Source organism: Strix uralensis, chromosome 4, assembly GCF_047716275.1.
Source record: "Strix uralensis isolate ZFMK-TIS-50842 chromosome 4, bStrUra1, whole genome shotgun sequence".
NCBI classification, from domain to species: Eukaryota; Metazoa; Chordata; class Aves; order Strigiformes; family Strigidae; genus Strix; species Strix uralensis.
Genome location: NC_133975.1, coordinates 107147393 through 107160050, shown reverse-complemented (window position 1 = coordinate 107160050; position 12658 = coordinate 107147393). Strand labels below are relative to the sequence as shown.

Genomic DNA, 12658 nt, shown 5'->3' with positions numbered 1-12658 from the left:
AAGCAGGAGACTACCTAGCTATTCTCAGTTCTGTCAGCAGTCGTGATGGATTTTTTCTTTATGCTCAATTTCTTCATTCACTGAAGGACTAGAGTACGTAGAATCTGTTATGGGTTGTAGTTCTGACATAAGTTATTTTCTCTGAGAGCCACTTCCCATCAAGCAGATGAAGACTGACTGGCTAAGCATTCAAACCAACTGAAACAAATGGCAAAGATTATGGAATGACATTTCTGTACTACAGAAATGGAAAAGTTCTGAACTTTAGGGAACCAGGAAAACAACAACAGCAAACCCCAAGCCCTTCAGCCTGTTCTGATCAAACAGTCTGACAGTCTGCAACAGTACTTTTTCATAACTGAAATTTTGCCCTAAACTTGAAGACTGATACATTTTCTCTCTGTTCTCATCAAAATAAAGTATAACTTCATGTGTAATCTCCACTCATCTCTCTAATTCTACATGTACCACAGAATAAACAGTGTGACCTCTCTGGGTGTTATCTGCTAAAATAATTTTAAAAATGGTTAAAATCAGTAAACAGTATCATCAGTTCTGTCACATGCTTTCCATTTGCATGCTCCAGAATTATTACCCTGGAAAGGAAAATGTTAGAAAAGGATCTAGTTCAGGTCTATTACCAAAAATACACACAAAACCATCATCAGTTCTTAAAAGTCCAGAAACAGCATCAACTCGTAACAACAGTGTGTCACAAGAACTTCAGTTTTGTTACGGACAACTGAGAATAGACTGAAACCCATTTTACATGTACCTGAGAGAGTAACTTCTCCAAAGCAAAGCTTGCCTGATTTCCACAGCAATACTGATTTCTTGTTAACTGTTAGTTTCCGTTCATCAACAATTCTCAGTCAGAATTCAAAGAGTACTTAGCAACGTTTAAAAGAGAAAGTATATATGCTACATAATAGTATGTGTACACAGAAAATGCATATTTATTACCTTCCATTTTAAAAATGATGCATTCAGGGAGATTGATTTTCTTGTATTAAAACACATTCAGGGCATAAGACGAGTTCAGCTATTTCCCTATTTACCAAACAGCTTTCAGTCATGCACCACAGACAAGGTTGAGAAACATCCAATCAACCAAAACATTAGAATGGTAAACGAAACCATCTATTAGCATTACGGCTCTCCTGTAACAGCATGAACTACCACCACACCAGAACTCATTGATTTACCAACCTAGACGCAAACCACAATGTAATCACTCAGGAGAGCAACAACGAATAGCAGAGAAGAAAATTCAGGACTTCATTTTCTTCCCTCAGAAAGATCAGGAGAAAAAGATCAGTTCACCAGTAAAACAGCAAGTATTTTCAGATTTAAACACTTTGCTTAGTTACAACATTGTTAACACAAGGTATTTGCTTCAAAACCTGAGAGGACAGAAGAAAGTTTTCATCAGCAAATCTGATGCTGTGCAGAAGTGATATACCAGCATCTATGAAGAATTTGTACCACTTTTAATAGTGTGGGCTCCTATTTGTTTATCTTTTTTAGCAAGCTAAACACATTAAAGGAATAGAAGGGTATAACTTCTGGTCTTTGTTGCTTCTTTTAATGATGTTTCTCTATGAGACAGTAGACTTATGAATGGAATGAAATACCCTGACAGGGATCAGTGTGGACTAAAAGACATAGTAAGATCAAAATGAGCTTTCTAGGCTGCCCTCCAGAGAACTCCACAGTACCTGTTTTCAAGTTGAGCATTAAAGAAATGTTTTTCATACATTACTACCTCGAGTATTTCAGAGCCATCCAACAGAATTCATACTCACGTAGTAATGAAAATTTGACATAAGAGAAACTAGGATCCAAAAAATAACGATCATGCCTTCTCTCCAGGAAGAATGAGAACGGTATGACTCCTAAAGGCCAGCAAAATCTGGGGCCTTAATGGAGCTGTCTATGAGAAGAAAAGCAGGTGATAAACCTAGAAGACAGGACACATTCCAGAATATGAGCACAGCACCTCTTCCAGGTAAGGAAGGTTCTGAGCACTGTCAACATGTGAACAAAGACCACATTTAAAATGTCAAACAAAAACCATGCTATATGGTCCACCAAGAACAGTTTATAGTGAAATTTATTGTTCTGCTTCCTAATACAATAAGCTACAAGGTACATACAGTATAAAACGAGAACGGCCACAAAGCAAAGGTGATAAACATTCTGTGATGGTACAGTGGAGGTAACGTCTGTCTAATCCTTCCACTTTATCCCACAAACAGCCGCTAAAACTACTGGCCCTCCCCCTCCCTCCCCTCCAAAAATATTAAAAAGTAAACTGTGTCTCATTTAGGAGCAGCAGGATTCGTTGGTTTTTTTGAGGGCACTGCTTATCTGCCAATATCTCAAGAAAATTACTGAAACTAAAGTAACAAAGAAAAACCGTGAAGGTGGGAGTGACATGACCCATGCAAGATGCTCATGACACCTTGGTTCACTTCTCCTCAGAGCAAATGGCCTGTAAAGAAAGGAAAAGTTTGTTACACCAAGTAAAACAGCAATTAACATGGTCAGAGTTAAAATATAGCAAGCAAAATCTCAACTAGACAGGACTGGGCACACAGCTAAACTACTCTTAATGAAAACATAATCTTCCTGTTAATACAGTTTGGAGATTGATAGCTGACAATCCTTCTCCTTTTATTTTTAGATGCTGTACAGAAGGGTGCACGCTGACACGGGCACAGCTAACACCTGTTATACAAGCCTCCAAATCAAATAATCTTGTCTGGGAGAACTCTAACAATGACATCAACTGCAACCTCAACTCTTAAAAAACCCTAAAAAACCATCAAGGCTATAAACAAGCAGAAAGACTGAATACTTACCTTAAAGGCACAAAATTCTGTTTAACCTCTTTTTCATATATACTTGGTGCGGTTGAGGGCTCTCTCAGCAAGATGACCACTTTCATCTGTTATCTTCTCCCAATCTGTTTGTCCAACGACAAAACCAATGGCCCTTTTTCTGTCTGCATCTTTTTTTTCTTCTAGATCTGCCCACCGCACCTATGGAGAACATACTATCAGTTGGACAATCTCTTAAGAAATCCTGAGACAAGTGTAGGCTTTCCATTGCAGGTAAGAGTACAAGAATTCTAATTTTTACTAATTTTCATTCAAACAGGCAAGTATTAATTTGTTTTCTGATGCTTAAAAGATGGAAACTACACCAGTTACATTATTTTCAACTGAATATCCCAGGTGTTCCCTGAAGAAAGGTATGGATGACTAGCCTTTTCCATTTCAATGCTGTAATTCTGAGAGCTGAAGTGTAATTACTACAATTATGTCTCTGTTCAAAGCAATGTTTTCTGCAGGAAGCATTATCAAAGATTAATTTAGCTTCTTCATTTTCTGTATGACCTGTCTTTCAATTGCTCAATAGAAACATCTAGAAGATGACTATGAAACTAGAGAAAGGCAGTGTTAAAGAGCAACTCAGCAATGAATGAGTGAATGAGGGACAATTTTCTTTCCTTCTGTGATACATTTCTATTTAAAATTTCTCCACTATTTCTTTACGCTAAATAACTTCTAATGCATTTGTTATCTCCCATCTTTACAGCTGCAGCCATCTCCTCTGTGGCTGTTCATGGTCATGCAGATCACTTGCATTCATCCTGTTCAAACATATACAGTCACTCCCTCACCCACAAACCCAGACACCAACGGGAGGGAGTGCAACAGGGAGGAGGGAGTAAGAGAGGTGACGATGGAAGTGCTACAGTCCATAAACTCAGCTGAAACACACCATTGCAGGATAAGAAAAAAACAGTAAGTATTAAGTGGAGGAGCAATTCCTTGACATCCTAACTGATTAGTCCCATTCAGGCTGATTTGTTACTTGGGGACATAGCCTTATCACCTTTCTGCCAGCACCTCCCTATTCCACATTCTACCCGGATTTCCCCAGACATTCCTGATGGTAAGCAATGTCTGCTTTCTTCCACCATCACTTCCTCTGCCACTGCCATATTATCTCCATCTCTCTCACACATGCTGTCCAGTACTACCCATGTTTTCTATTTGACATGACAGAACAAAGCAAAGTCCAAACACTGACAGTTAACTCAAATTACTTTTAGTGGCAAAAGCTGGTCTTTATTTTGGAGACCAAAAAAAAAGAGTGTTATCTCTTCCTACTACCTCTCATTTCCTCTATGATTTTTTGCCCTTTTTTTCACAATGGTATTTGAAGATGTAGCATTTTGTGTTCAGAACAGAACAACATATAAAGTGAAGCCAACCACTTATACACCATCTCCCAAGCTTTATGCAATGTATATGCAGGAGGTAACATCTGCAAGACTCAATTTGATATAAAATCTACATAGCTGATACTTTCCTCAGCTGAAGCTTTTTGAACATAAGAACAGCATACTGTTTCTCTGCCTACTTATTACAAAACCTACAAAAAAATAGTTCAATAAAATCATCATCTTGTCTTGGAACGGCACTCTATATATCACACTATGTCATCACAAAACATACAGTGTAAGAACAGGACTCTACAGGTTGCTCTGAAACAAAGTGCATCGTCTCCCCCAGCAAGAAATGGGGCACGATTCTATTCTCAACTTCAGAAGTCATGCCATGCCATCTTCATTATCTACAATTCCTCACATTGTTATAATCAATCTGTTTACCTCTGGAAGACCCTACTCTCAAGAATATTCGCTTACAGAACCTAACGAAACAGCAAAATGAAAAGTGAGTCAAGTGAAATTGCCATATTCACAGACACTGAGTGACTTGATACAAACTCTTTTTCACAGAGACTGTTAAATGGTCATACACACAGTAAGTCATTTGAAAATTTATTACCCTTTTCTTTCCAGGTTCAGAAGCACGTGTATCATAGTCATCTGGAAGCTGTAGATAATCTTCCATTCTGCTGGCAATTGCTTCCCAGTCACGTTTCCTTTTAGTGCCAGTCCGCAAACCATCCAGCTTGTCTGAGAACAAACACAGAGCCTCAGAGTTAAAGAAGAATTTTTTTCTATTATTCACACAAACAAGACGAGAGTGGAAAAAATTTTCAAAAGAATGAACAGCAGAACTTGTATATCCAGCTTGTCTTGACAGGTGGAATGATGAGAGTTGAAATAAACTAAAGAAGACTCAACACCATTTTCAAGCTTTATTGATCTTTCACATTAACTGTGTGGCAATAACACTCAGTCTTTTTATCTGTATGAGGGGGAAAAGCTTGCTCTTCTGGATGTTCATACTATATGGACTCTGTCCTTACAGGTACAATATAGCCAACAATAGCTAGGAACCACAGATCCACCTTTCTGTATTAGAACACAATACTAAAGCTGTAGCATTTTTCCCAATTTGGGGTTTAATACTGTGTCAAACATAGCATACATGCAGTATCAGGGAACAAGTGACGATCATATAATTTAATGCATCAAAGACAAGTTTTTGAGATACTGTTTCTGCTAAACAAAAGCTCCTTGGAAATCCTGATCCCCCCCCCCCCCTTTCTTTTTCTCTCCCCACAAGGAAAACACACTCAAAAAATCCTCCAGGACTGGAAAAAAAAATATCTCAGAATATTTTGTTTCATCATGCAAGAGGTCAGTCATGAATATTTGAGCGGTACGTTTGTCCAACAGTCATAATTTTCTTCTTTCTCTTATTGAACCGATAAGGCATGAGGAAAAACAATTCCATTCCTAGGTTCTAAAATTTTGTTCCTCTTTGGACACTTATTTTCAGTGAAAAAACAACACCTTCTTGAAATTATGTGGCAAACTGGTTTTGGAAAGGAGATGAAGTATTCATTGTAAGATTATGAACAACAAAGCATGAAAATGAAAAACGGCTTTAGAAGTCAAAGGAAATCCTAGTGCTTCTGTCGATATATGCTACCATTTTATAAGCCAACAATTCAAGTATATGCAGAAGGAATACTAAGCTTGGCAGTTATATGCCATAAACCATTTCCAGTGATGTCAGTAACAGTGTTTCAGAAGTCACTGATGTAATTAAATTCACCCACAAAAGGCTTCAGAAATAAACCAAATACAAGGCAGCATTTTTTTTTTTGGATAGCAGAAGAGGAGGTTCAAATGTATGTATTTAAAGAAGCTCAATTCAGAGATGAGATTTTTTTACTTAATATGGGAGAGAAAAGAGCAACAACGGAGATAATGTGAGGCAATGGTGATGTAGACATGCTAGTATAATTTAAATGCCATAAACTAATGAAGTAATTTCTCCCTCATACAACTCTAAAATTTTTAAAGACTCCACCTTTGCCCCATTTCCCTGGAACAGATACAGAATTTCTTCTAAGAAAACATTTTAATCCTCTCTGCCATTTAAGAAAACTGTGCAGAATATTTGTATCTGATACATGATATCCTGTTACACAATTCAGTTAAGGTTCTTCTTTTGCTCTAAATTAAATCTGCCAAATTTGAAGGTCAATCTCCACAGAAAGACGGCACTCCCTCTAGAAGACAAAATTGATTTATACAATATTCCTCTGTTACTCCAGCACATAATTTACTTGCACTATTCCTCAGTATTACTCTCAGATCAATCAGCATAGATCATTCATAGCATAACGGTTTCCAGAAAAAAGTAACAATGAGAAGGAGAGCAACAAATGTGTTGAGGAGTATTTAGGAACATGAACTGAAAATTCAGGAACTCTGTCAGCAAGTATCTGTACACAGACATATTCCTGTTGGAAGGCAACGTGCTATGATGCAAGCTCATCTCATTAACAATGTGGAAGAAAGTTCAGTCTCCCACTCCCTGCTGTACACAGACCAACTGAAAACATCACCAAGAACTGTGTAACTCTCAAACATCAACAGTGAAGTCAGGAGAGGTTCAGAGTATGAGGTTCCCCTCTGTTCCTTTTTGTTACTGCTACACAGAATTTATCTCCTTCCACGCCTGAAGCTGGATTGCCTTTCCAGAGGGATCTTCTTCCATCCATACTATTGTGATTCAAGGTACATGTGCCATGCAGTAGAAACACTACAGAAATGTCAAAAGCCTACCACAAAGCATTATTTCAGAATATTCTTTTCTGAAAATGAGACAAGGTGTCATTTTGTAACAATGGTGCTTGTGAATATTTATGTTAGATGATTACTTAGTGTTAAACTATCAAACATCATTTTAGCATTTCCATTTAATAACAACGAAGTAGCAGCATTTCTGAAGACCCGCAGAACTTAGAAACTCACCTTTAGAATTTTAATAATAAAGCATCTGAAAGTAACTGATTTAATTAGCTCCTTCAAAAACTAAATGAATCAATCAGCTAAATTTTTGCCCTTCTTATACAAAAGCCACAAAGTTTTATGTAAAACATTATGTGCGTTCTAGAGCAAATTTTGCAATGGTATCAAAACTTCAGCTATGCCAGACCTCATTTCTTCTTTCCTGAAAGTTTGCAGAACTTCCCACTAAGCCACACTTTGAAACAGTATTGCTCTAAAGACTTTGAATATAGTCAAATTTTAAAAATCTAAGTCCATTTCTGTAAATTTAAATACAAGAACCCATGTGCGCTATGCACTGAGACAGACCAGCAATTAATCTTTAGAATAAAAATGTGGCTGTGTGCTCACAACACATAAGGAAATGATATATACCACACACATACTCAGAGGAATGCATCACCCCTGCCAAAGTAAATTTGAACTAAAGCAAGAGCTCTGGGGTGAACGGTAAGGTGATTGTCACAAGGCAGCCTTGCAGCTAAAGAACTCAAACTTTTCAGACCTTTTCCGAGGCTTATTACAAACAGCAAGATCTTATTGTGCTTTCCTGTAACATCATCTATTCAGAAAGAAAACAAAAAAGCAAAACAAGACTTACAGTGTTGGTTTTGGATTCTGCACTTACATCACTGCTGCAAATGTGTGCCCTGTGGGACTAACGCAATAAACCTAATGGGCAGGCCAGTTCCCGGGAAGTAACTCAACTTTGGAATAACAAGTGCATACCACAGTTTGCATGCCTTTCAGGAAATAATTTTAATTGGTCATCTACAACAACGTCTTATTGTAAATTAAATATAATTCTTACCCACAGACTGCAAGTGCTTACAATGCATACCTTGAGCTAAAAGTTGTTTGCCCTTGCCCTTGTTTCAAAGAAACAGCATTAATTACATAGGAATGCTAGGCTTTTTCTAAATGTATGTTCTGTCAGAATTTACTTTTAATTTATATTTATAAATTTGCATTTTTATAAATATATATTTATTAAAATGAATCTAGAGGGTAGTTATAAAAGCAAAATCATGAATACAGATTTAATAGAAAGACCTCAGCATCTCTATCTGTGTCTTGCAGCATGCTAACATCCAGTTTGTTAATGGAGTTTGATTGTTCAAGTTGCAACAGCCTTGCAAGTAACTAACTTTAGCATAAAACTGACTCTGCTGCTTGCTTCCCATTCTACATTTAAGTGGCAACCACACAAAAATCCTGTATTTTATATTATGGAGTTTTCATATAGAAAGAAACACAACACAGTTCTTTGTTTCTATTTGTTAGCAGTATTTGAGGGTGAGAGAGGGAAATTTTGAAAGCTGTATGTAAATTTCTGCTGCAGTCACAGCCTCCACATTGCTTGAAACTACACATAAATACTTTTAGAACACACTCTGGACTCCTGTGATATTTGTAAAATGCGCAGGATGACTTAAGGTTCACTGTATGCAGCGCAACACATCTGTTCCTAGAACTCAGTATTTAAAGAAGTCTATGTTATTTGGAACACAACACAATGTATCAGCACATTCTTCAACAATGCAGTTTTCCAGTACTATGATTTCATACATAATTGGGGAAAAAAAAAAGTTATAAACTTAAGAAATAATCTTAAGATATTAAAACAATCAACTCCCATAACAAAAACGCAGAGCAATCCTGAATTAATTCTAACTGCCTAGCTGTCTGATGCGTCAGAATCATTGAGTACAAGGCTCCTCCAGTGGTACTGTAGGTGCCGCAATGTCAATATACTCCACAAATATTTAAATGACTTAAAAGACAACGCAGCAGCAGAAGAGATGGTGCAGCTAAGCAGTTAACAGCAAAAGATGAAAGGCTGCCAAAAATTCTAATGCTATTTGTATGGTGCAGTTGTGATTTTGGTTATTGGAAAGTAATGATACACAGGGCTGTACCACACATGCAGAAACAAACCTCAAACAGCTAAGGTGTGCTGCGTCCCATTCAGATATTTGTTACTTCTCATAGACATGACAGAAAATAGCAGCTTTATGCAGATTGCACTGAGAAAAATCTTCACTTAGAACCGTTGCTGTTCAGCAAAAAAACCCAAAACAAAACCTACAAAACTGATCATAATGACTAGAAACCTCTTTCCATGTGTACACCTTCCACCATAGCTGTGGTACACGCATTTCAGCCTCAAAGTTGCTTTTCAGAATCCTAATATTAGCACTTATGTTTAACACAACCAGCAGCACTAATCAGAACAAAAAGTGCAGCAAAAATAGTGCCCTTGTGCTCCTGGAAAGTCCACTTTGCATCCTACTAAGAAGAATTCTAGTACACTCCTGGAACTGAAAAGCATAATAAACTTTAACTTTTCATCATCAGAGTTGTTGAAAAGATTCACTGAGGCCTAATAATTCAGAACCAGTTTCAAAGCATGGCACTACTTTGTCCTCATACTTGTCAATTTTAGAGAGCAAGAAACATCTTCAACACAGTTAGGTACTAGGCATGTCTCCAAGAAAGTAAGAAGTTACTGATGACATTTAGGCTTGAAAAAAAGGTATGCAGTATGAACAAGAATGCAATGCAATGTAAGTTGACTCTTTGCTTTTTATAATACGGAAGAGATGAATAAAGAATAGAAATACTGCTTTTTTAAAATTTCAAGACAAAGTACTTTCCTTGAACAGATGGAAGAACAATTAATGAGTATATAAAACAGCAATGGTTAGAAAGTCGTAACTCCCTTGCTTCTGCCAGAAGACAAATTTCTGTATAGATGTGTTTGTGGTTTCAGACACATGTATGAGATCAATACATTTATTTGTCTTTGGTAAAGAGGCACAGTAAAAACAAAAATTCAGGTTTTGCAAATATCATAAGATACCAACTATAAGAAACAGGAAAAAAATAAATACCCACCTAGCTTTGCCTCAGAAGTGTCCATCTCCCATTTGCTTTTCGGAATGTAACCCTAAATCATACACAGAGAGAAGCTCGGAGGATTAGAGAGAGACACACATGCATATCACTTTTGAACTGGAAACAGCATTACAATGGGAGCTTAAGGTATTTCTTTTTGTAAGGCACAATTCTTGTTATCAGATGAAGGAAACAAATTATTCAGTATTCAGAACTTCTGCATCCACTTCCCATTCAGTGATTTTAGCAGCCCTTGCAAATCATTACAAGAGTGCTGCCCTCTGCAAACACAGAACTCCGGAATGAGTCTAACAGACAGCAATGGCACTGTGTGCACAGTTACTATATTATCCCAGGTAGCAAAGTTATTGCAACACAACTTATCTGACATAAAGAATATTCAGAGCTTTACAAATACAAATGAAAAAGTTACCACAGTCATAAGTTTTCAAGAATATATTCCCAGATTTACTACACACAAGCTTCACATAATGATCCTTTTAAAGGGGCATACTAAACTCTTGTATGAGTGGCTAGTCCACACTAAACAAAATTCTGTTTTTTAGTTTAAATGAGAGTATCTGCTGAGTGACTAAGATTTAAGTATTATTTTTTATTTTAAAATAAACCTTAGTGCAACGATTTTTTAAAAACACTTTTTCCCTACAAATAATGTCATCATATGTTTTATGTGTAATGATCTTTAGCCAGTTTGTTGCTTGTAAATGAGCATAATGATATTAAATTTGGCAGGAAAGTATTTATTTTAGGTATCTGCTTGTTATCTTTTAATTTTATACTCTTGGACAAGTAAATCCTTACTAAGCAACCCCTTATAACTCATTTCAGCTGTTCAGATTGGGTATAAAACCACTGATGTTTCTCTGCAATCACATGAAAAGCTCAATGTAGTGAAATGGAACCCCTGGGAGAATTCCATTATTTTAAGAATGATTTTTAATAGAGAGGGAAAAGACCTACTCTAGAAGATTTCAACAAGAAAACAAACAATACACAGACCAATTTTATTACACTAACTTCTTTCCTGCTCTATTTATAGGTTGCCTCCACTGTGGTAAACATATATGTGGATTTGTTAATGCTAAAGATTACTAAATTAGAGTGTACTATTCCAGAGAGCTACACTGCTTTTGATTATGTTCAGCATTGCTCTTCCAAAATCCTTGAAAGACCTTTTTTCTATCAAGCATGTATCGGTGATTTGAGATTGTCAGATCTCTGTATTTTATTGCTTTTAATCAAGTCTGTAATTAATACAAACTAAGACAGTTTGTGCTGCAATATTTTAACAAATAAACTTTATGTATATATGTATGTTTATACTTCTAAACCAAGTTGCACATTAAAATTTGCTCAGAAAGTTTACACCACAACTAATAGCCTGTATTGAACACAGTGATGTTGATACACTGATTAGAACACTAAGTTAAATGCATCAATAATTCATACCATCAAGCACAGAAAAGCAAGAACTGTATGAATGCTACAAACAACCCTATGGGAGTTGATAATAGCAACAAAAGAGTGACTTTGATGGTGTGAAACAGCCTATTATGTGCTGAATCTGTACAATATCCCGGTCCTCAGATAGGATAAGAAAAGATTCAGGATTCATCCTTTGGTACAAGACAGTTGGATATTTCAAGGACATCTGCCAGATGGCAGGAGCTTCAGACCTCTCTTTTTCCACAGGATTAAATGCAGCAAAATGAATTGAAGAACCCTTACCAACTGCTCTCAGGAAGGCGACAGATACCAAATACAGTGTACTGTTCCACCTTTCTGTCTGACATACCTCTCTGAGAGGTGACTGAATAGCAGACATTACATACAACAGGTAATTCTTTGCTATTTTTCATCTCTTGTGAATCTGAATAGAAAACATTCTTATATGTAGATTACTTTTAGTTATTAATAATTTGCATAGTTTTCACCACCAAGCTTTCTCCTCGTCTCATAAAGACCTATTGTTACATGTACTGTACATTAGGACATTCCCCAGAGCCCATAAACACACACATACACACACACATTTATGCACAAATGTCTCAAAAGCTAAAGACAACTTTCTCTTCTAGATATAGCTCATTTCTAAGAAATGAGGCTAGCAGCCATATTCTTGTAAACATGGATGCATCTTTGAAATGTTCTAACCACACTTTATGCAGTTTCATACTCTGTGCCAAAGAATAATTTAGTGAAGAGAATGAGTCATGCTGCAAAAAACAGATGTTTATTAAGATCCACTCTTCCTAAGCTTTATTTTAAAAGTCTGTATTTCAACTGCTTTCTAAACTGCCACTCCTGAGGAACAGTAAGTTTCCATTAAGAAAAAGGACTTTGCTCATCTCAGATGTTTTTGGTTACTTCCTGTTTATTGGAGTTTAACTGCTTGGTTGTGGGAACCGGGGTTTGACACATTCAAGTCATCAAGCACTGACCAGTTGCAGC

General features: G+C 36.7%; 1 protein-coding gene across 4 annotated transcripts in view; it reads right to left on the bottom strand.

Moving 5' to 3' along the window:
* Positions 1 to 2095: 2095 nt before the first annotated feature.
* The window catches only part of YLPM1 (YLP motif containing 1), a 39184-nt gene continuing 28621 nt past the window's right edge, over positions 2096 to 12658 (bottom strand). For 3 of the 4 annotated variants that reach the window (XM_074868405.1, XM_074868406.1, XM_074868409.1), the window contains exons 18-21: positions 10187 to 10238; positions 4863 to 4993; positions 2865 to 3044; positions 2096 to 2494 (exon numbers count right to left, since the gene is read on the bottom strand). In XM_074868405.1, the coding sequence (XP_074724506.1) occupies positions 2898 to 3044; positions 4863 to 4993; positions 10187 to 10238 (330 nt within the window). In that variant the 3' untranslated portion in view covers positions 2096 to 2494; positions 2865 to 2897. Of the gene's footprint in view, positions 2495 to 2864; positions 3045 to 4862; positions 4994 to 10186; positions 10239 to 12658 lie in introns of those variants that run through there. The other variant, XM_074868408.1, reaches the window with a different exon arrangement.